This window comes from Synchiropus splendidus, chromosome 16 (assembly GCF_027744825.2).
Source record: "Synchiropus splendidus isolate RoL2022-P1 chromosome 16, RoL_Sspl_1.0, whole genome shotgun sequence".
In the NCBI taxonomy this organism is placed as follows: domain Eukaryota; kingdom Metazoa; phylum Chordata; class Actinopteri; order Syngnathiformes; family Callionymidae; genus Synchiropus; species Synchiropus splendidus.
Window position 1 is genome coordinate 6,868,229 of NC_071349.1, and position 22,567 is coordinate 6,890,795.

The window sequence follows — 22,567 nt, forward strand, 5'->3', positions numbered from 1 at the left end:
TCAATCTCACGCTCCCTTTTTCCCTCACTCCAGAACAAGACCCCGAGATACTTAAACTCCGCTACTTGAGGCAAGAACTCTCCACCGACCTGGAGAGAGCAAACCACCGTGTTCCGGTCGAGAACCATGGCCTCGGACTTGGAGGTGCTGATCCTCATCCCGGCCGCTTCACACTCGGCTGCAAACTGACCCAGCGCATGCTGAAGGTCCTGGTCCGATGAGGCCAGCAGAACAACATCGTCCGCAAATAGCAGAGATGAAATTCTGTGGTTCCCGAACCGGATCCCCTCCGACCCCTGGCTACGCCTAGAAATTCTGTCCATAAAGGTAATGAACAGAACCGGTGACAAAGGTCAGCCCTGGCGGAGACCAACATGCACCGGGAACAGGTCTGATTTACTGCCGGCAATGCGAACCATGCTCCTGCTCTGGTCATACAAGGAGCGGACAGCCCCTAGCAGAGGGTCCCGCACCCCATATTCCCGGAGCACCCCCCACAGGACATTGCAAGGGACACGGTCGAACGCCTTCTCCAAATCCACAAAGCACATGTGGACTGGTTGGGCGAACTCCCATGAACCCTCGAGCACCTGATGGAGGGTATAGAGCTGGTCCAGTGTTCCACGACCGGGACGAAAACCACACTGTTCCTCCTGGATCTGAGGTTCGACTATTGGCCGAAGTCTCCTCTCTAGTACCCTGGAATAGACTTTTCTTTTTTTTCTTATACTACTGTTAACGCAAAACCTTCGGAGGTCAAACCAAGAGTTTTGGGACTTTACATCTGAAATCCAAGAAATAGGCAAGGAGTTGAAGCGGTTCATATACGTAACATTGATTTTAGTGATCCAGACAGCGAAACACGACACGTTTGAGCACTCAACCTAAAGGTGATGGGGTGAAGAAGAGAGTGCCAACAGGCAATTATGTCGCAGTAGCAGGAGTGATTTCTGGGATAGTGAAGGGAGCACTAGTGTACTGTAGACTTGGGAAGCAGAGATGTAGATACTCGGGTTGGTCATTGGGAGTGAGTAGAGAGGACTTGATGAGAAATGAGTACATGAGAGGGACATGTGGAGAAGTTTGGAGACAGAGTTCGAGTGGCCAAATGGAGGGACCAAGAAGATTGGTGAGAAAGAAGAGAGTCTTGTTGAATGAGGACAGATTGTTGTGAATGAAGGAAATTGTCTGTGTTCTGGGGAACTGCCTGCTGTCAGCAGAGGGCCAAGCGATGGACACTTTTTCTTTCAATTTTTTGGCTTTAGTCTGCAGCCTCTATGGAAGTTTGAGGAGGCACTGAGCATGTGGCATGGAGCTTCATGCTGACTCACTTGGACACGATCTGCCAAATAGAGGAGATCGTATGGATGGTCTTTGTCTCATTCTATAAGCTATAGATCTATGCTGACTCTGCGAAAACGTGACTTTCAGTGGTTTTTGTTTTTTTTTCTTAACCTGATGCGGCTCTGACTCGATTAGACACCGCCATGGCAGAACGATGGGGTGTTCCTGGTCTGACCCGCGAAACAAAAGACTGTCTGCACTGCATTGCTAATGGTTAACATGAAGCCTCACTTTATTTGACACTCATGGATGATCAAGTTGACAACACTAAAAGAGTTACGAAGCAAGTGACTTAATGTCAAAGATTTATCTGTAAAGATTACAAGGCTAGAATAAAATCTTGTAAAAGAAGGTACAGTAAGTAAGGAACTGGATGCCAAACGTTACGCAGTGCAAGTCTGACATAGTTTTCCTGGTTTACAGTGTGTGATGGGAACCTGCTAAGTTGAAGATGAAAATAGCTGAAATAGTAATGTTCTTGGGCTGCTGGACCTTTAATAATCAGGTTCAGTTACCAGACATTGCAGTTTGATCTTTTCTTTTCAAAATAGTTACGTTTGCATTTACATTTGACCCTTTTCTAAAAAGCTATTGAGGGTTTTTGTTGCACTAAAATCCAGTAAAAATTATGTGGAGAATAGTCGTCTTCACTGATATTTTTGATAAGTGTCATGTTTATTGAAAAGCTATCTTCTATGTTACTAGAGCACTCTTTGCACTTTTTAACATAGTGTTGTTGTTTACCATTAGTTATATTTAGATTATTTGGCAAAACATTTTGCTCTCTCCTAAATTGTCCTTTTATGAGGTGTGTGAGGGGTGTTTCACATACAGAACTGGTTTGGATGCATTGAGCAGAAACTTGCAAACTTGTCTCAAAAATACATGCAAAAAAAAAAAATCATGATATATTTTTAGCATATCGTCCTGCAATCTGAATCATGATAAATGTTGAACTGCTCCTGCTGTCAGTGGATTCAGGAATCTCTTGTAATGACAGCAATGCCTATTCAACTAACTGAAATCTTTTTGAGTTTGTTTGAAGCACAGTGATAACCAGGATTAAATGAACCATTCGCCATGGATTTGAATAGTCAACAGAAGACAGAAAACGACAGCTTAGTTGCAACTGCTCTTGCGATCTAAATGAGTGAGCCAGTTTACAGCTCCGCTAAGAACTTCTGGGGATCATTGATGCCTACACAAGTCGCTTACTTGAAAACATCCAGCCTGGCAGAGCCGCAGTCACACCTGTGCAGTGATATTTACAAAAATGTTACTCCTCCAAAAAGATCAAGCGGCAATAATGAGAGCGCAGCGAGTGAACTCAAAAGACAGACACCGGCTTCTGCAGTTAGTGTCCTTTCACGCTTGCCGCCTGTGAGTAAACACATGGAAATGAAAGCTCACAGGGGTCTGTGGCGTCCCCTGCTATCGCTCCATCTTTAAACAAAACACACAGAGGAAAGCCTTGATATTAAAATGTACCCATCCATAATTAAAGATTTCATTTCCATATCAGTGCGGCTTGCTCTCACCTCCTCTCTTGGCCGATCTCTCTACTACCCTCTTTCTGTCATCCGCTGGGAGATTCAGGTGTTGCCAAGAAGGATTCAGGCTTTCACAAGAATGCGGTTGTGAGGCGTGCGAGCGCAGGTGCGACAAAAATGAACGTACCAAACTACGCTTGAGATCAACTCATTTTCTGGCTGAGGTGCTACATTTGGAGTTCACAGTGCACCACAGTTCAAAGAGGGAACATCTGAAACTCAGAAGAAGTTGAGGTGTCGGTGGAAGTCGCATTAGAAGTCTTGCCATCCTGCCATTTTCTTCAACTTGAACAATGTTAGGTTGCAGAGACAGCAGCCAATGTGAAAAGGCGCAGGCTTCCCTCTCGGATATCCGTCTATGGGAATACAGCAAGTCAGCTGAATTTTTTTCACTCATGGATTATCACCTTGACAACACTAAAAAGAGTTATGAAGCAATCTGGGTGAATTTATGTAAAAGATTTTGTCATGATTCGCACTTTGTGTTCTGTCTTTCTCCGTGCTCTTATTTTGTTAACCCCTGTAGTTTCCGTTTCCTTCTTCACGTCACGCTGAACTACAGGGGTTAACAAAACAAGAGCACGGAGAAAGACGTGGAACAGAACAGAACACAAAGTGCGAATCATGACAGATTTATCTGTAAACATTACAAAACTAGAATAAAACGTTGCAAAAGAAGGTACAGTGAGTAAGGAACCTGCCAACCGTTACACAGTGCAAGTCTGACAAAGTGTAAGTTGCAGAGGCAGCAGCCAATGTGAAGAGGCTCAGACCTCGCTCTCAGAAATCCGTACATGGGAATACAGCAAGTCAGCTGAGAGACTTCTTACCTCTGTATCCTCGGTCTGTCCCGGGGCCTCCTCCTCCTAGAACACATCACTGGAAAGGCATCCTGCCCAAGTTGCCAGTTAAAGGCAACTTGGACATCTTGAGTCTCTTAGCTCAGCTCTTTCTTCACCACAGACTGATTCAAGCGACTCATATTGTAATTTGTGTGTGTGTTTTTTTATGCCGAATACTACGACTACGTACTGTGCGTAGTTATCTTTCCTCTATACTTGACACAACTAAGGAGCTCTATTATAGGGTGAGTTGGGGGTGTTAATTCTTATGGTGCTCTGGTTCCAGTACAACTCATCAGTTAAGCTGGAGAACTTTGTTGTTGTCTAGCTTGTCCATGACTGGGTCATGGTCATAGCTAAATGTTGCACACTAGGACTGCACTGTTTCTGGAAGACAAGTTCGCTTGATCGGTTTCCAATTCATAAAGTCCAGTCCGACTCATCTTTAGTTGTGCACCTCAAAGGTCACAGGGTGTTTCCACCTTTTATCGGAATATGCCCTCGCCCCAGGCGTTCCCACTGCGGGCCGATCTGACCTGGGAGTGTAGCCTTTGAAGGTTTCTTGATCATCCTGAATGGTGTCCTGTCACTAGCGCCGCGGGCAATGGCACCTTCTGAGAGCCGTGACTGCCAGCTCCATGATCTGACAATGTTCCTCTGAGCCTGACCTCTGATTCCAGTTTCCTTCACTATCCTTATAGTACAACAAACTACGAAGCATCTGCTCTCCAGCTCAGCTCGTCCGCTTTAGCTGCCAGGCCTGCTTATCTTTGCTGTTTCCTTCTGCTTCATCAGCCGCTTCGTCCCATGGGATTGTTAACCCCGCCATGATGACCCGTCGGCAGGTTCTGGACCCAAGGATCAAGGGCCTTACAGTATGAATAAACACTGTGTACACACGCAAGAAGTGTTCCTCACTGGGAAAGTATGATCGTACATACGCTCATCCTGAATGTTATCGTACACCAACTGCGCAGTTTTCTAAATGAGGCCCCTGGTCCTTATCCAACTATAGGCATTTCCTGAAATTGTCATTGAAATAAGTACCGTAATTTCCAGTTACTACTGTTTTCTTGTGGAATGAGCCCGGCAGCTTATACTATACAACAACATGGCTACTTTCCATGTTTTTTTTACGGGCCATAGCACATCATGCTGGCGAAATATTGAGCATCATTGCATCAAACCGATGAAATTACAGGCATTTTTTTTGTTGTTTCTTTTACCATAAAGTGCTGTTTTTGCCCGCGTGTCCGCAGCTCCGCCAACAGAGCCGATCTCCTGGCGGACCGGAGACGAGAAGCAGCAGCCGAGACCGGCTGTGGTGTCGGAACGTCGGTCACACGGGCGAAAAATGCACGTTCTGAGCACATTAACATAAATAAAAGATGTGAGGAATTCATGATCCAAGTTCAAAACATTGCCAAGTTTGTTTCATGAATCAGTCTTGATGCTGAACCCCGTTTTCAAAAGTAGTTTAGAAGTGATCCTTATGCATTTTTAAGCTGCGTGCACCACGGACCTTTCTACGCACAAATAGCACCACTTCACACACGGCTTATTTCAAGAAGGAAATAGATCTTGTTCATAGGTCTTATGAACAAGATTTATTTTCCTTATTAAATTTAGCGGGTGTGGCTAATATTCCAGCGCACAATGTAGTCCTGTATTTATGGTATATTTGTTTTTGAGTTGTCACTCATCCTGTACAGCAACTGCTGTTTAGAGAATGGCCATATGAGAAACTGATAGAATGTAAAGCCAGCAAGGAGCCATGCTCTCAAACGTTTGGAGAGTGGATGAAGCAGTCCTGAAACAGGGGCGCATGGATCTCACCACTGAGCTTGTCCATTTGTTGTCCATGCATTTAGCCAATGGAGAAGCCACTGCTTTAATTTGGACCCTTTGTGACTCAAGGCCACGTCCTACTTGAATATCTGAGATGGAGCCGCACACCGTCGTGTACAAGCAGCTGCGCAGCGACTGAAAGCTGAAGCCTGGAGAGAATTTACCGGTTTAATTAGTCCATTTTACTTGCCTGTCCCTACAGTACAATTCCACCCAGTCAAAGCAATCGGCTCGATTAGCTCGTCCTGCCTGTTCGAATTTAAAGCACTCTTGACTTTCCCCGTGTGGAGTCCTTATTGATTTTGGTCACAATGGTTTGACTGTACAGCACGGCGAGTGTGTTGTCGAGTAAAAGGATGTGGGCTACAGAGGAGACAAGCTCTGACCCGCTCAGTTGCTGCGCTTTGTTTGTTTTGATACCTGCATGACAGTTTTACGTTGACCTGGGTTTGTGTCATACGCTGCGGAACTGAACGCCGGTTCTATGGTCGAAAGGTTGGAAGGAAATCAAGACTTTTTTGCTTCAAGAAAAAAACGTTCCCACGTTCAAATCATTATTTTGAGATGGTTCGCAAAAGTTCAACCCGATAGTGTGATGTGACATTTCAGCGCTGTGAAAAATGCCCATGAAATGTTATCTTATCCAAGAGAGGGCTTCTGTTATAAAATGACATTCATGAGCACAGTGGAGAAATGTGGACAACCTAGACTGCTACTTAACAAAAACAGATTTCATTTAGTTTTTTCCATTGTTTGCCGTAGTCCAAGTATTGACGCAGCATCATAAACCTCTGACCATTGATGACATTGGATTAGTACGCACCGTTTTAAATACATACAGGCTTTTAGCTAGGAGGGCGTCTGGGCGTCTGCAAAACATGAAAAATGCCAGTTTCAGATGCCGCCATATACCAGCGTAATCTGCCAGCCAAGATAATGTCAAGAATTGGATGTCCATTTTTCCATGTTTTGCAGACTCCCAGACGCCCTCCTAGCTAAAAGCACACACACACACTATATATATATATATATATATATATATATATATATATATATATATATATATATATATATATATATATATATATATATATACAAATTTATTTTTTTTATTCAGTGTCTGGCACCGCCGCATGTAGCAGCCCAGCATCTCGTACGACGGTTACAGCAGCACAGTATCCAGCATCTCACTCTCACACAGTGATCTACCACTACAGTAGCACCTATAACCCTTGCGTCAGCTATTTTGAATGGCATTCAACTCACGTCCAATCTGACTTACGACACACAAGTGCACAAGAATCTTATTTTACTATCTTGATGTCATCTGTGTTAAATGCACCAAAGTAAATTCCTAGTCCGGTGGAAGCCTTCACTGATGGCGATAGAGACTTTCTGATTTCTGAGAGTCGTATCAAGACCTATGGACAGTCACATCGTGACGTCTGCTCCGTAAAACGTGCCGGTCAGGGGAATGAGCTCCAGCTGTGCATGCGCCCAGCTACTACCCTCAAGAGAGAGACAAAACCAGGAAGTGTCCTCATAAAATCGGAACATTCGCCATGAAAGCAGTCACAAGGACAAAGGCATTTAAACGTTTGGGTGTGAGATTGCCAACTGTTCTGTCATCATTCTGCCGTTTGACTGTGTGTAATACAGCATGTCCCATGAGCGTAAGCAGATATGAGACCTTTACTGTTGCAGTACATTATGGTAATCGAGGGAATGCTGTCTACTGAAACCACGATCGGGTGTAGTCTACAGGTATTGTTTGTCTTCTACACACCAACAGCATCACATGACAATAAACTGTGATAAGAGTGTCTGCCATGTTGCAGCACATGACCATCTTGTCGTGGCCATTAGTGTCATAGTATCACTGGCGCACCATTCTCACATATTGTGTAACAGACTCTGCCTCTCATAAAGTGCCCATAACGGCGCGTGGAAGTTCGTCCAAGGCTGCTGCCGATCGAATTAAAGCGCACTTTCATACTGATGAGATAAGGGAGATCCTGGGCATCAAAACAACATGTCCTCTTCTGGCCACCGCTGCCTGGGAGACGAGAGATGGGTGTGACGCAGCACAGCTGTTGAGGGAGCGCCTGTTGGTGGGGGGGGGGGGGGGGGGGGGGGGGGGGTAGAGAAGCCTGAGGATACGCGTGTCTTCATTACACACACACTGTCTGTAAAACAAACCCATTTAATAATGTTGTTTGCTCTAATGGTTTTTGGATCACTTCGTCCATCGGCCTCTGAGCGGCATTTATCCTTCATTAACTATTGTCACTCCGTTCCAAAGCCAAGCCACTCTTCAAAGGCGTGCTAGGGTTTAGTTGCTTTTTCACACAATGAGGCTCGAGCAAGGCGTGATGGAGTCTTGTCATCAGGAGCGACCACAAAGGAGAAGATCGGAAATGAGTTTACATGGGGGAGAGAAAGTTTGGTGGCAAATGGTTGGGACACTGGACTGTGGTGAAGCTGAAGGTAGTTAGTATAAAAGCGATCATTCCAATGGAAGCTGCATGACGAAGGCACGTGCTGTTATGTTGCATTGACATATGGCTCCCATTCTTCTAATCTCCTGCCTCTCTCTCTCTGTTCCTTGTTTAGAATCCCAGTGCATGCTGTGTGGTGAACCAGAAGGTGAGTGGGCCTTTGCTCCCCCAAAACTCCTGTCATCCTCACCTACCTGCGTGTTGCTCAGGGATTTGTTGAAGGGTAGGAGTGATCAGCCTTCAGCTCTGCCAGACAGTTTCTGAAACTCATTGGTGTTTAAACAACGTGTCAGTATTTATTACTGATATGGGATGATCCTCTTGTCAGCTTTATGCGGTTATTGAAATGCAACACGTTTAATGCAGGTTAAGGAAAAGGCAATGACTGAATCTATTGTTATTAAAGTTGAAATAAATAGAAAGGAGATATGATTTTTTTTCTTTTATTATTATAATTTCAGATTTATTTATTATTATTATTATTTTGACATTAACAGGAAAAATAATGCGCAGCCACAAGGTAGTAATGTGTGGCCACCAGCTCAGTCATCTTAAGTAGCAGGATCTGACATTTCTGAAGTGATTCAGACTGTTGAATGTTATTACAGACAAGGTTGGACTCTAATTTCATCTTGATATTGGGATTAATTCTAATGACATTCTTCAGTTACTCCCAGTTTGTAATGTGTTATGTTTATGAACAAGCGAGTGAATGTTCTCACATGACTTTATTTATTTATTTTATTTTTTATTTTTTTGTCTGCCAATGTCACCTGAGGGGGCTCAGTCATTTTTTATTTTTTATTTCAGTTACATGTCAAAGAACTTAAAGATTCTTGAAAGTCCCATCTTAATAAAGTAGTAGTAGAATCGGAGTAGTAGTATTATTGTTATTGGCTGTAAATGATAATGAATTTATTTAAAATTTATAAAGAAACCATTGCTTGAATATAATTATGGTGTAGTTACATGAACCATAAAGAATAAGAAAAGACTCAGCTCCACAGCAGGTCCTTTCTTCCTGTGGCAATAAAACTGTACAATTCATCCCTGAAAAAATTACAATGAAGGATTCTTTGGCACGTTTTTCTGTTCATTCAGCTCTTGAATCTGCATTTTCTTGCACATTGTTTCGAAGCTCTTTTGTATAGCTTTTTGTACTTCATATATTTTTTAAAATTTATTGTGATATGTTGTGCACAGAGCATGTTACGAACACAATTTCCCTTGGGATTAATACAGTTTTCTGATTCTGATAATAAAATGGCATACATCAAAGACAAAGGGAAAAAATGTATTCGGTGAGAGGAATATACGCAGGACAGGTCGCAGTCCATCGCGGGGCAGTGCTGGCGCTAAGTTGGTGTTGAGCTTGATGGTTGCAGCCTGGAGTGGCGATCGTGGTCCCGCGGTGGCTTCCGTGGCTGCAAGATCTCAAGTCTTGTCTACGTCTTGACAACAGTAGAGGTTACTCAAAACAACAGTGATAGCGACAGATGCGATATTTCCTTCCAGACCTAACCTTGTCCAAGAATCTACCATGTACCCGAGAGGCCAATAAGCATCCCAAAAATCGATAGCGCTCCCTCTGCTTTGCTTCATTGGATTAAGAGGTAATCAAATTGAGCGCGATAACTGCGAGCCCGTGACCTTCCCCTCGAGCCGGGCGGAGAGGAAGAAGCCCGAGGGAAGGACGGGGGAACTCGTGCTGTTGTGTGTACAGTATTTATGTGTGAAAGGGCTTGTGAAGCCGGGCCGAAGGGAGCTCCCAGGGCGCGCTGGAGCTGCTGCTCAATGATACACAGGCCGTCCGGCCCACAGAGGGAGAGGCAGGATGAACTTGCTCGGAGATCCCAAGACAGCTGAGGAGCTGAGTCACAGCCTGATTCCACGTTTGCTTACTCTGTGCTGAACGGGACATGCTGACGTGGATCATGACCTGTTTAGGTGTGGCAAACTTGTTTCATGGGACAGTCGATGAAGTTGTGGGAGGCAAAAGAATTTACATTTTCCTGAAACCGGGTTGATCTTCAGTCTGGTTAGTCAGGAGTTGCTTACGTTGATGCTATAATAAGATGGACTACAGGTATTGTCTGTATTGCATTGTCTTCTAGTCAAAAATCAACTTGATGTTCGTGAATGAAATGAGGGACAGCTTGAAATATTGGGAATGAGCATGTTCAACAAATATAGTAGAATATTAAAAATAATAAAAATAAAATTTTATTTGCCAAAGTTTTTCCCCCCCAAAAAACTACTTATGGTAATGCAGCAATATTGGAGTAAATAATTCAACTGTAATAAAGCTTTTTCCATGCACAATTTAAAAAGCTATAAAATGTTAGAAAACCAATAAGAAAATAATAGATAGTAGAAAAAAATAATAAAAATAGAAAAACAAGAAAAAAAAACACAAAAGTGATGGTGGTGGAAGTATACAGGGGAAAAAAAATGAAAAAGGAGGAAATTAATTTTTCCTAGACAGAAAAAGAAAAACTGAAAAATGAGTCGTGAAAAATTCCACAAAAATGACTTTGAGTTGTTGATTTAATGTTTCCATACTGCACTCTTCTTCTAAGTGGCAGCAATGGCGCAGTTTGGTTAGTGGGCAAATTTGCATTTAAATAATAATTTAAATGAGGACAAAAAATGGAAATAAAGTATATATTTTAATTATTAGTTAAATAAAAATAATGAATAGCAGGACTGTTATTATTACAAGTGCTTTAACTATTTTATGTAACATCACAGTGGATTGATTTATACCAGCAAAGTTCCACATTGAGCCCCTAAGTGCTGTTCCTGTTGGTGTCACTCTAAGTTCTGTGTTGTGCTCATCCCCTGGTGTCACATTCGTCCTCTAGATAGAGCGAGGACCGTTTATTCTCCGTCATCATTCGGCGAACCTTCAGAGCCGCGAACTTTGCCTCCGCCGGGATGAAGGGAATGAGCGGAGGGGTTGATGGAGGTGAGCGACGGCAGGTGTATTAGGGAGATGAGATAAATGTTCAGAGTGACTTGGAGGATTTGGAGGAAAAAAGTCAAACAGAAAGGTCGGCATGGGAGAACTCAATGAAAAGTTTGAAGCAGATAAAGGAAGGGACAGCTGGAGGTCTGAGCGAGTGACTTGCGAAATAGACTTGAAATCACTGTTGGACTGAGGTAAGTCACTTTAGAATTGAATTATTTTTTTGTCACCAGTAGTTTTTCTTTCCGTCTACTAGTTTTACTCTCAGTGAGCTGACTAGCTTTCAATCTTCATTCATTCATTCAAGTGGAGGTGGTTCATTTGTTGAATACCTCTAGAATATTCTGCAAACATCTTGCTTGGTACGTTTTTCACAGCAATGTGACGTCCGTAATGCGTGTCGCCAGACACAGCGGTGGCGTGCCCAGGTTTAGCGGTCAGCAGCGAGGAGTCTTCAGGTGTGCTGGGAGTAGTACACCGGAGGACCTCGAATGCTCTCCCTGACTCTGGCGTCTTTCAGTCTATTAGTGTGGTAAAAAAAATACGAAAGGTTGTTAGATGTCAGGGGCAACAGGACGAGAGGATTGAGTTGCTCCAGCTCCTGGTTGTTTTGGTCCAACTGACCCAATTAACCAAGGGTGCTGTTGAACCCTCGACCCCCCACTCGATGACGACAGTCTTCTCTGTTTACAGGGAGCTTTTCAGCCTCAAGGATTGGTTGGGTTCCTTTCTGTTCAAAAGGCAACATTATTATTATTATTATTATTATTATTATTACGGTGAATTCTGGACTATAGAGTGCACCAGAATATTAGCCACAGCCATTAAATGTAAGAAGGAAAATAGATCTTGTTCATACATGAGCTGCACAGCTCAATAAGTCGTGTATGCAGTCGTGCTCACGGCTGTGCCGTAGAAACACAACTTAAAAATGCATGAGGATTGCTTCAAAACTAGTTTTGAAAACAGGGTCCCACATCGAGACTGACTCGTGTAAACACACTGAGCAAAGTTGAATCCTGAACTCCTCACATCTTTTATTGACATCAAAGCGCTCAAAACGCATAGTTTTCGCCCGCGTGTCCGAAGTTCCGACACCACAGCCCGTCTCAGCTGCTGCTTCTTGTCTCTGGTCCTCCAGGACATCGGCTCTGTTGGCGGAGCTGCGGACACACGGGCGAAAACAGCGCTGTGATTCCATCAGTTTGATGTGACGAGACTCAATATTTTGGCCTGTAAAAATCTACCACGTCAATGTATAAGCCACAGGGTTCAGACTGTAAGAAAAAAGTAGCTGCTTATAGTCTGGAAATGATTATTATTGTTATTATTATTATTTTATTATTATTATTGTTTACACTACTGTTTACACTCCCTCTATTTTTGGCACTTAGCTGTGTATTTAATTATGGAGAAAATGTCCCTTTAAATTAAAAATGAAATGAATAAAAATTGCTGACCTTGATTTATAATAAAAAAATTTGTTATTATCACAGATACGGCTGAAGTAGGAATCATCACAGGCTACTGAGAGTTCGATAGCAGCTCCAGTGTGTGTCCAGGTGTGTGAGGAATTCTAGATTAAAAAGTGAAACCTCTCCTCACACCAGGCTGCTTTCTATCTCTTACATCACAATTACCAGCAGCTGATAGAAACAGAGAAGTCCTGTCAGGCAGCGCTGTGATGATGCCTGGGATCTTGGTCAGCAGAGCAGCTTCCTCCTGAAACATCCAGCGCATCATGACAGGAGGAGCCCCCACACTCACCGCTCGTGCGAGCGTCTGCGGCTCCCAGGTGAGCAGCTGTCCAAGTTTGGCTGTAATGGCTGCAGGGGAATGCATACCGAGCAGCTTTGTTGGGAGAAAAGTCCGGGAAAAGTTTGACATCTCTCCAGGCAAAACACTGATAAGCAGCAGGAACATTGGGCAAATTTCGAAGCGACTGAATGGGAACATCCAGTTTTGGGAAGCTACTGTGTGCGAGTAGCTTGAAGAAGCTACATTTCTGCCCCTGGAGAAGAGTAGTTTGTAAAACCACAGCAACTACTCTCACTCATTAAAGGATTTCAACCCGGCATACAATCTTTCAGAGCCCTGGAAGTGACAAGCATGTGTTTATTTTTTTGTATGTGACATGCATGACTTTATTTTTTTTTTATCCCGAGATAACAGATACCTCTATTTTATATCTCAATACAACTATCATATCGTGATAATTTGTATCTCGAGATAATCTTTATCTCAAGTGCCGTACATTGAGCCTGTACGTCGACAAACAGTTACAAACCCATGGGAGACGTTGTAGTTACATGTGGATGAATACAAATGCTTTGCTATAAAGGCAGTTACGGATGCGCTGAAGAAAAATTATCCCGAGATAACTCTTGTTTTGGGATTAAAAAAAATAAAGTCATGCATGTCACATACAAAAAAATAAACACATGCATGTCACTTCCAGGGCTCCGTAGAATCTGGTGTGCACGAAACAAAAAAAATCCCAAAAATCATCTGTGGAAAAACACAACAAAATGAACGGGAAACACCACAAAACTAACGCAAAACACAACACAAATAGCAGAAAACATAACACAATTAACAGAAAACACAAAAACATTAACTTGTAACGGACGTGTTGAGGGCGAACGTGTTAGTCCCACCCACCAGGTTAGCAGAGACTGTCTCTCATTGGTTGCATTAACAATGACGATGTTCGCCCTCAACACTTCCGTTACAAGTGAATGTTTTTGTGTTTTCTATTAATAGCGTGTGTGTTTTTTCTGATATTTGCGTTGTGTTTTGCACTTCTCAGCCACCGTACTTGAGGCCACCGTAGTTGAAAGAACCGGAGCTAGAGGCACACTGAGGAGTTCATTACACACTAGTGTGTAAGGCTATACATTCTGGGTCGGTTTGGGTCCTCCTCTAGTGATAACACTTTTTAAAATTTCCTTAAAAAAATATTTTCTGTGTCACTGGTCAAAGCTGTTAGCTACTCAAGAAATCATAGAACAAAATATAAATACAATAAAATGACCAAATTGTAGTTAAGCTATTTAGTTCAGGTATATAAAGAGGTTGTTTTTGTCTCGATTTAGCTCCTTCTCGAGCGTATGGATGTCATTGCACGTATAAGATTGACCTGTAAGAGAATACAAATGTCTTGGACGTGTAAAGAGCGAATTCGTCCGGACATGTTAAGCAGGGTCAGTATTGCGACCAAAACTCTTTTTGTGTTGAGAGAGTCGAACCTGAACTGAACTGTAGCCGATCCAGAAGTGATCCAGCAGTGGAACACATGTATCACATGTATCAAGTTCATGACAGTAAAAGCCCCGGTTTTTAAGAATGAGATTTGAATCTGACTCTAATTTGGAGCTGCCCTCACAAGGTCCATTCCGTCATGTGGCAAGTGGGAATTTAAGTTCTGTGAGCAGATGTGTTCCTTCCATTCAGTTATGACGATGTTTCTGTTGGGATTCATCCATGGGGTCTGTGACAGATACAAATCGCTGAAGATTGAAGTCATGTGTGGCCCTTTTTCAAGCTACCCTACACTGGGGACATCCTTCCCTTCCTTCAAAGCGCCTCATTCTGACCAATCTACGCCCTTGTTACACATCAATTTTACCTTCAAAGTGAAGTCTAGTTATTTTGGCTTCCAGTTGCCAATTACTGCTCCAAAATGATCCAGTCGATGTCATCATCTTGCATCACGTTGCCGCTCCACGGCCCTTATGCGAGCGAAAGGTCAAGTGTGCAGAGCAGGAAGAATATTCATCATGACTCAGTGGAGACGCGAATGAATCCTGAGCGCTGTGCAGTATAAACCTGCATTGTAGTCAAAGTTTAGAGCGGGGTTTTATACATGAGGCAGATGCACCTTTAGGGCCAGTTCAAGTGGGGCGGAGACATCAGATAAGAGTCCAGCTGGAGCACAGCTTGCTAGGTCATGATTTTATAGCTCTGTATCTCCAGTATCTCGGGGCTGACTATGTACAGTGAGCTATAACATGCTAACTGCTTTTCTGAATTGATGATTTATCATGACGCATGCACAGAAAAGTAGAAAAACAACAGGTTTGTGGTAAAGCTGAAACCAATATAGGTGCGATAGACTGGCTCAAGGATGTGTTGGCATACCTGTCAACTTATACGTTTTCCCGGTATCTAGACGTTTTTTACCATTTCAGAACATGTACGCCGTACAAGGACTTTTATACGGGGAAAAATAAATTAGAACGAAAAAATTCCCACTGACGTTTCACGCCAGACCGATATAGACTCGCCAATTTCGGATCCAAAACGGATCGTCTTGTCTCACTGGTAGCTGACAACACAACACAAATGAATATAGGGAGCCTCATGGAAAACGAAATGGGGATTTGAACAAGAAGTAAAATGAGGCAAAAGCAGTGAAGAGCAGCTTCAGCCGATCAGGTTTCACTTTCCTTACAGTTACAGCAGACAACCAGATGGTGGAGGAAAGAATGTGTTGGAAGTTAGCATCTGAAATTGAGGTCACAAGCAGTTTGCTGTGGGTCATCTTTGTAGCAGACTGGTGACTTTACTTTTGCAAGAGTGGAGAGTGTTCTCCTTTCAAGTGTTGGAGGAACAGTAAGCGTCTCAAGTGTTGGGATCTGAAGGGCTTGGGTGAGGTTGAAGAGTCTATCCTTTTGAAATTTGAGCTGTAAATAAATGAAAAAAAATGTAAATTATTTCGTTTTCTGAGCGCATAGCGTTACGTCACGTCGGACTTCATAACACTTGTGGTGGGCTTTTTCAAGGAGGATGGGGGGGGTGCTTAAGGTGACTTTAGGGAATGGTTTATACTTCAGTACCACGGTCTTTGCTTATCACTGATTTACAGTCCACTTCAATGGTTACGTGTATGAAATATATGAGTAGGGGATGTGACACATGAGCCCCCAGCTTGGCCCCTGCAGTTTCACTGGTCGAGAACAAACCTGAAATTCAGGCGTGTGAATCTGAATCCTGTCCCAACATTTGTGACACACATCTCTTTACTATTAATTTCCCCTCATGATTCCTGCAGGACTGAAGACAAATTCTGTTTGAACAATAGGCAGAATACTGTTGGAGAAATGTTTCAGCCGCCTGTGTTTTTCTCCGGTTGGAACACTTGTTGGATGAGATGACGTCAAATTGCGCTAAAAATAAAGCACCGCTTGTTTGACTGTTTCATCCGGTGCTGTCACCAATGTATTTTTGTTTCCCCTTTATTTTCATCTGACCAGAAAAGTCGCCTCGCTCTGTGGTCTACATCTTCATCATCAGTCTGTTGTGCTGCTTTGTTTACAACTTTGACTCCAACTGCTGGAGGTCACCGAGAAGCAAAATCCTCTTTCAGACGATGGGCTGTTATTTAAACATAGACAGGAAGCCTTCCTCGCCACAAAGTGACTGATATCGCATGTGAAACAGACTCCCGCAGGCGCCGTTACTTACCTTCACCCATTTCTAGATCAAATGACGTCCTTCAGTTGGTGCTATTTTTCAGCCTTTCAAGTGTTATATGCTTTCATTACCGAGCAAGAGCCCGTCCTCGCTTTGTGTCACTGCACTCTGTGTCCGAGGCTGCCGCAGAAATGACATCGTCATGCTCTGCTGTTTATTATTTCACTCTGACATTTGCTTGTGGGGAAGGAAAAAAAAAAACTTCAATCCAATATGGAATGGAAGTTATTTATAAAATGTCCACTCTTTCTTGCTCAGATCGCAGACTCACCTCGGCGCAGAATCCCAGGCTCATTGTTCTCAACATCATATGAGGGACCATAGCTTCGTGCATAGCTGTTCATGTTTTTGCTTCAGTTATCCATGAGGGCGCACTTCAGCTCAAATCTTCATCATTTGTGAGGCTTTTGGTTTTGTTTTCAAAGACTATTAGCTCTATTCTCGATAACTCGAGTGCTGCTGTAGGATCACAATGTTTGTGCAGGACTCCAAATTCATATTTGCTGCTTCCACAATGTTGCATTACCTCCCTGGGACTGTGTCAAGACACGGGCGTCCACCGCCATGACTTGTGATGTATTCTTTGTGAGATAACAGGCACCGATCTGATGGCCAACAGCGCCAGATCAGACAGGTTAATAGCGTGTACCGTGTCGTCACAGGCTTGACCCCCATTTGGAAGGAAGGTCTTGATAATGTCTGGACCCGGGTCAGACGTGGACCAAAGCAAAGACTAATTGCTCACTCAGCAGAGGTCACACTGGGTCACGCTTGGTGTAGGAGGAGAAGAGCATTGGTTGATGGGCGGTTCCACAGTTGTCCAGCAAACAGAGCCAGCACATAACAGTTGTTGGTTTGAAAATGGAGATGTGTCAATTCTCATCCACATTTATCCAGTATTTCTGTTGGGACTGGGTTTGAGATACTTGAATAAGAGGCCAGTGCTCATGCTGTTACTATGTGAGATCTTTCAGGTACAGCAGTAGACTTTTTTTAATCACAAACTCTTTGATGCCAGAACATACCATTTTGGAGGAGCCTGTTTTAGCTATTACGGCCTATATCTGAGCATCCACGCGCTAGAGGACGACAGAAAATGTCAATGCCTTTTGAGCCTTCCTTTAAGTTTTACACACTATTTTATGTTACTATTATGGTGATTGTATCATCTAATATTGATCATCTTTTTTTCTTCATTCATCCATCAACCTCTTCTTCTTCTTCCGTCTTCTTGGTTTAAAACCCTCTCACCTCTCCATCTGTCCAAACCATCCAGCCTCTCTAACTTTGCTTTCTAACTTTGGAAAACTTGTATCTGATCATGTCCTTTTGACTCACTCCCCAAAAAATAAGTGTCTCCAACATCTGACTCATTCTTGCAGCTACTCCTCTGCCATAGTGGCCTGCACCCAGGCTGCACTCTCTTCATCTCTATTACCTTGGATGAAAACTCTTCTTACTTCTTACCAGTCATTTCAGTGATGCTGTACAATGTGACAACCTTTTACAGTAGCGAGAGCAGCATTTTTTAAAGAAACAAAATCTGTGTTGTGAGCGATTCAGGTGGTTGGACAGTGACATGAGGAGAAAGAGTAGGCTATGGCTCACGCAACAGATAGGACTGTGCTTTGTAAATTTTACATGTTTATTTACAGTAAGATGGGATTGTCTGCTGCTGACAGTATTTTATTCGACATCTTTACAAAACCTTTTTTGAAGCTTCTAACCAGTCCTAGCAAATGCGCTAACCACAGAATTCTGCTGACTCTTTATCCCTGACGGCTTAACATGCTTTAACATGCAAGTTCATTTAGACTTCCTGAATGTTTTTAGCTGGAAACATGCCCATAATGTCTCATCACATTCAAAGTTAACGTATTTTAGTCCAAGAAATATTGGTCATTTTTATCATTGGAGATAAACTAGAGTCATTTGTACAGTATTTTCTTGGGCCCCTCTAAAATATTTCAGAGCGTACTGTGCCACTGGACATGATGAGCTACCCTCCTCCTTCATCAGCTTGACTTGACATCAGGATTCTAAAACTAAAAGATAATTGTAATTTAGTTTAAATGTTTCAAATAACTTCCGTGTTTGACTTATGTCTCATTCTTGCATGCTTTGACTCATTAATACCAATACAGTGGTGCCTCGGTTTTTCGAACGTCTTGGAATTCAAACGTCTTGGAATTCGAACAAAGATTTTGAGATTTTTTTGCTTATGATTTCGAACGAAAATCCAGAACTCGAAAGCCGGAAAAAACATAACGTTTGTGGACTGATCAGCTGACCCATGACACGCTTTGTTATTGTGTATAACCCAGCCTCTGTATGCCTGTTAGCTACATTTACTGACTGTTTTTTCTTCATATTGAGGTGTAAAACCTTTCCTGTCTCCACACTGGACCGTGGTAGAGTGTCACAGGGGAGGTGCTCGCTCTCCACACCTCCGAGGCTGGAGCGCTCACTCCAGGGTTTGATGTCCTGTTGTGGGCTGGAGCTGGGACAGGGATGAGGCGAGTCTGGGACAGAGCGTGACTTGGTTTATGACTTTGTCACAGCCAAAGTGCACAGAAGCGCACATTCAGAGCTGGACACGCACCGGGCACCTCTTCACTTCTGGAGAGACGTCACTCACTCAGCAACCCCTCCCACATGCAGCGGCCACACACATAGAGGAACAGTGCACCTGCAGCAGACACTCTACATTCACTCCTACAAAAGCCTATTTTAAGGCTTGGAACGCATTATTTCTTTTTCCATTCATTGTAATGGGAAAAATCGATTCAGATTTCGAACAAATCACTTCTCAAACGGCCGTCTGGAACGGATTGTGGTCGAGAACCAAGGTACCACTGTACTGTCTCATAGAAAGGCCTGGTGCCGAACCCTGACTTGGCCCCAGTGATGAAGATGATCCTAAAGTTGACCCTAAGTGGCCCTCAGCTCTGACTGACAGGATTCAGGCTGAACCAGTTCTCTGAGCACCAGGCTGCCTCCCGACTCATTTTTCAGTGCGAATCAGGGTGATGGGAGGCTTTGCTACGGCCGATATTTCCAACAGAAACTAGCGGGAGGCGAGGAGTTGGCTGATGTATTCCATGGAGAACAACAGCTTATTTTGTTTCCGCTGCAAATTGTTTTCCGCGAGGAACATAAATTTAACAAGCTCAGAAATGATCAATTGGAAAGGCGAGCTCTTACTAGAACATCTGAGTTGAATAACAGCAAAGGAGGAACTGGCAGTCAGGTTATGTACTGGTAGCACCATTGATGGCAACTTTTAGAGGGTGAGAGGGAGAGCAGGGCTGACACCTGTCACTGGCACTTTGAAATTCAGTGCAAAGGTGACACAAGGGCCAGGTTTGGTCCCCTAATGCAAGGTCAACTGAGTAGTGCCGAAGTAGAAGCAGCTAGTCTCAAAAGCTACCTAGTTTTTCCCTTCGTTCTGGACTGGATATGAGCCACTGAGTTCAGAATACCTTGTAAAATCTTCAGAGGACAGTCATGTGACAACAGGGCAAACATGAAAGTTGTGTGTGAGATGCTGCTAAGGTATCTGCAACCTCCTCCTAAAGATGGGCCATACTGAAGAAACCTGAGCGTCACCGTAAAGATGTAGGCAGAAACAAGGTGAAAGTGTTCAGTTGGATCATTTCATTCCGATTCAGATCAGACATTTGATCCGATTATGAAGATGATAATGTTTTATTATTTTGCATCAAGTAAGACCAAAAATCTCTTTTTCTCCACTTCTCAGGTAAACAGTCAAAGTTCAGTGATGTGTAAGAAGTAAAGTATTTATTTATATTTTATTTATTTTTTTAGCCATTGGAAGTTATGTGCTTCTGTGGAAAAGACAGGTGAGGACATGTTTGTGCTACAGCTCGATGATGACGACTAGCATCAAACTTTGAAGAAACATGCCATGAGATTGCCAGAAGATGCATTGTTGATCTTACCGTTAGAAGTACACTTTCAAAGTGAGTATACTGTGGTAAAACCTGAGACAGTCCAAGCGAAGCGGAACAGTAGGATTCAAGTGAGGAGTTTATTGACGAGGAACAATATACATGGTTGGACGAAACACTGCAAATAAACAGAGAACAGATGCACATTCTTGTGGAAAGACACAGAAACAAGAATCAATGTGGTGGTCGGTACATGCACAGAGAGGAAATGCAGAAATACAACCACCGTTGAACGGAACAGAGAGTGTGTGGCAGTCAGAACTCGCTCATGGAGAAAAGCTATCAAAAACTGAGGACGAAAAACGTCAAGAGAGACGTTTTTAAGCTGCAGGTGGAAGTGGTGGAAGCAGGTGTGTGTGCCATTACTTGGTCAAGCTGCAGCAAACAAAGAGGGGAGAACACAGTGAAGAATCGAAATAAGACCAAAACAGAAGTTAGAGGTGAAGGAGGGTGTTGTTGGTACTTTAAGAGTCATCTGCTCCGTAAGGGTGAGGCATGACTGTCTGCTCCAGAACTGACTTCCATTCTCCAAAGCACACTCTCCAACCTTTCTGTATTCACCCACTTCCAAGAGGTGCAACTGAAAACATGGTGGATTGATGCAGGATCACCATGTTCTCACCTGCGATCATCCAAACAGTGAAGCAGCCGTCCACCTTCAGGAGCATGACAGACAGTCGGTTCGCCCCGAGTCGCCTGGTAAAATGGGATCCTTCTGCGTCTTCAGATATTGACCTGCTCCACAACACATTAATGCCTAATGCTGATGAGCGACTCATTATCTATTCCGTTTATCAGGTTTAATCAATCTCCTCCATTTGCATCGCAGACGTCGAGAACCTGCGTCAATTAAGGCACTGTCACCGTTCACAGACGTTTGACAAGGGAAACATAATTGCCTATTAAAGTGCATTAAAATAATCGTCGGTTGAAACTGATTCACCGTGTGATTCGTCTGCTCCTCTTTAATCTATATACAATGTCACTGATGGGAAACTGGAAGCTGCTGCTGCGTCCGTACCTGGAACACTTGAGGTGTTTGCTAATGTTGTGATCAACAGGCTTGTTCCTGTTCGCTTCTTCTCATGCGCAGATTCACTTCATCTCCATTTGACTGTGTCTCCTAGCGCCTGCAGCCGGTCCATTTTGCGCACACATGTCACCGTGAGAGGGATCAGACGTGAGCGATGAGCATAGGGGGCTCTGTCAAGACGCGGCGTGATGCAGCAATACTGTCATCGCCCTTCGGCGCGTCGTGTGGATCTGGAATAGTGGGAGGAAGTGATGCTATAGCTGTTGACGTTTTCTTTCCTTCTTTTTTGCCTACTGTCGTGTCTCTAAAAGGATTCTGTTTTTCACAATTCATGCATGTTTTTTTCATACATATATATTATAATAATTATTATTATGTATTATTATTATTATTAATTCGAAGTTCAATAGTATAATAATGTTTGCCACAAGAAGCCACATTTTTCAATTTGAATGAATTTGTTATATTACTGATCAAATGATGGACCCATACATAACAGGGGTTGGACAAAATAATGGAAATACCTTACAGTTTTTTTTAGCTTTAAGGTGTTTCCATTACTTTGTCCAACCCCTGTACATTTAAACAACAAAATATTGTTTATTTTGCATCAGTTTGACAACAGCACAATAAATCATGATGGTGGCCATATTCAAGTTTTTATATCACCTTGTTTAAACTAAAGCTCTTTTAATGTCTTGAAAATATTTGTATCAGAATTTCAATTTTATATGAATTTGCAATATATTCAGAGCAGTGGAAACCCAGGTCATTGTGTAGTGAAAAACATCCCTGAACAAAAGCAAACAGATGCTTTTGTTTGCTTTTGTTCAGGGATTCCTCCATGTTTGTTGTTGTTGTTATCATCCTAGCTGCCACGTGTCTTGTGCATCAGTGTGATTAGTGGACCAGGAACTACTGCACTTACAAAAAAAAAAAAAAAAAAATTCTGCATCTTATAATGCTTGCTATAACACGTGTTAATCGTTGGCATACAACAGTCACATCTATGAAGCTGCATTAATGCATTACAATGTC

General features: G+C 43.0%; 1 protein-coding gene across 7 annotated transcripts in view; it reads left to right on the plus strand.

Annotated features, from left to right (window-relative positions):
• The window catches only part of dlgap2a (discs, large (Drosophila) homolog-associated protein 2a), a 160,601-nt gene that overhangs the window by 70,316 nt on the left and 67,718 nt on the right, over nt 1-22,567 (plus strand). For all 7 annotated transcript variants that reach the window (XM_053844318.1, XM_053844319.1, XM_053844321.1 and 4 more), the window contains one exon: nt 8,198-8,230. In XM_053844318.1, the coding sequence (XP_053700293.1) occupies nt 8,198-8,230 (33 nt within the window). The remainder of the gene's footprint in view (nt 1-8,197; nt 8,231-22,567) is intronic.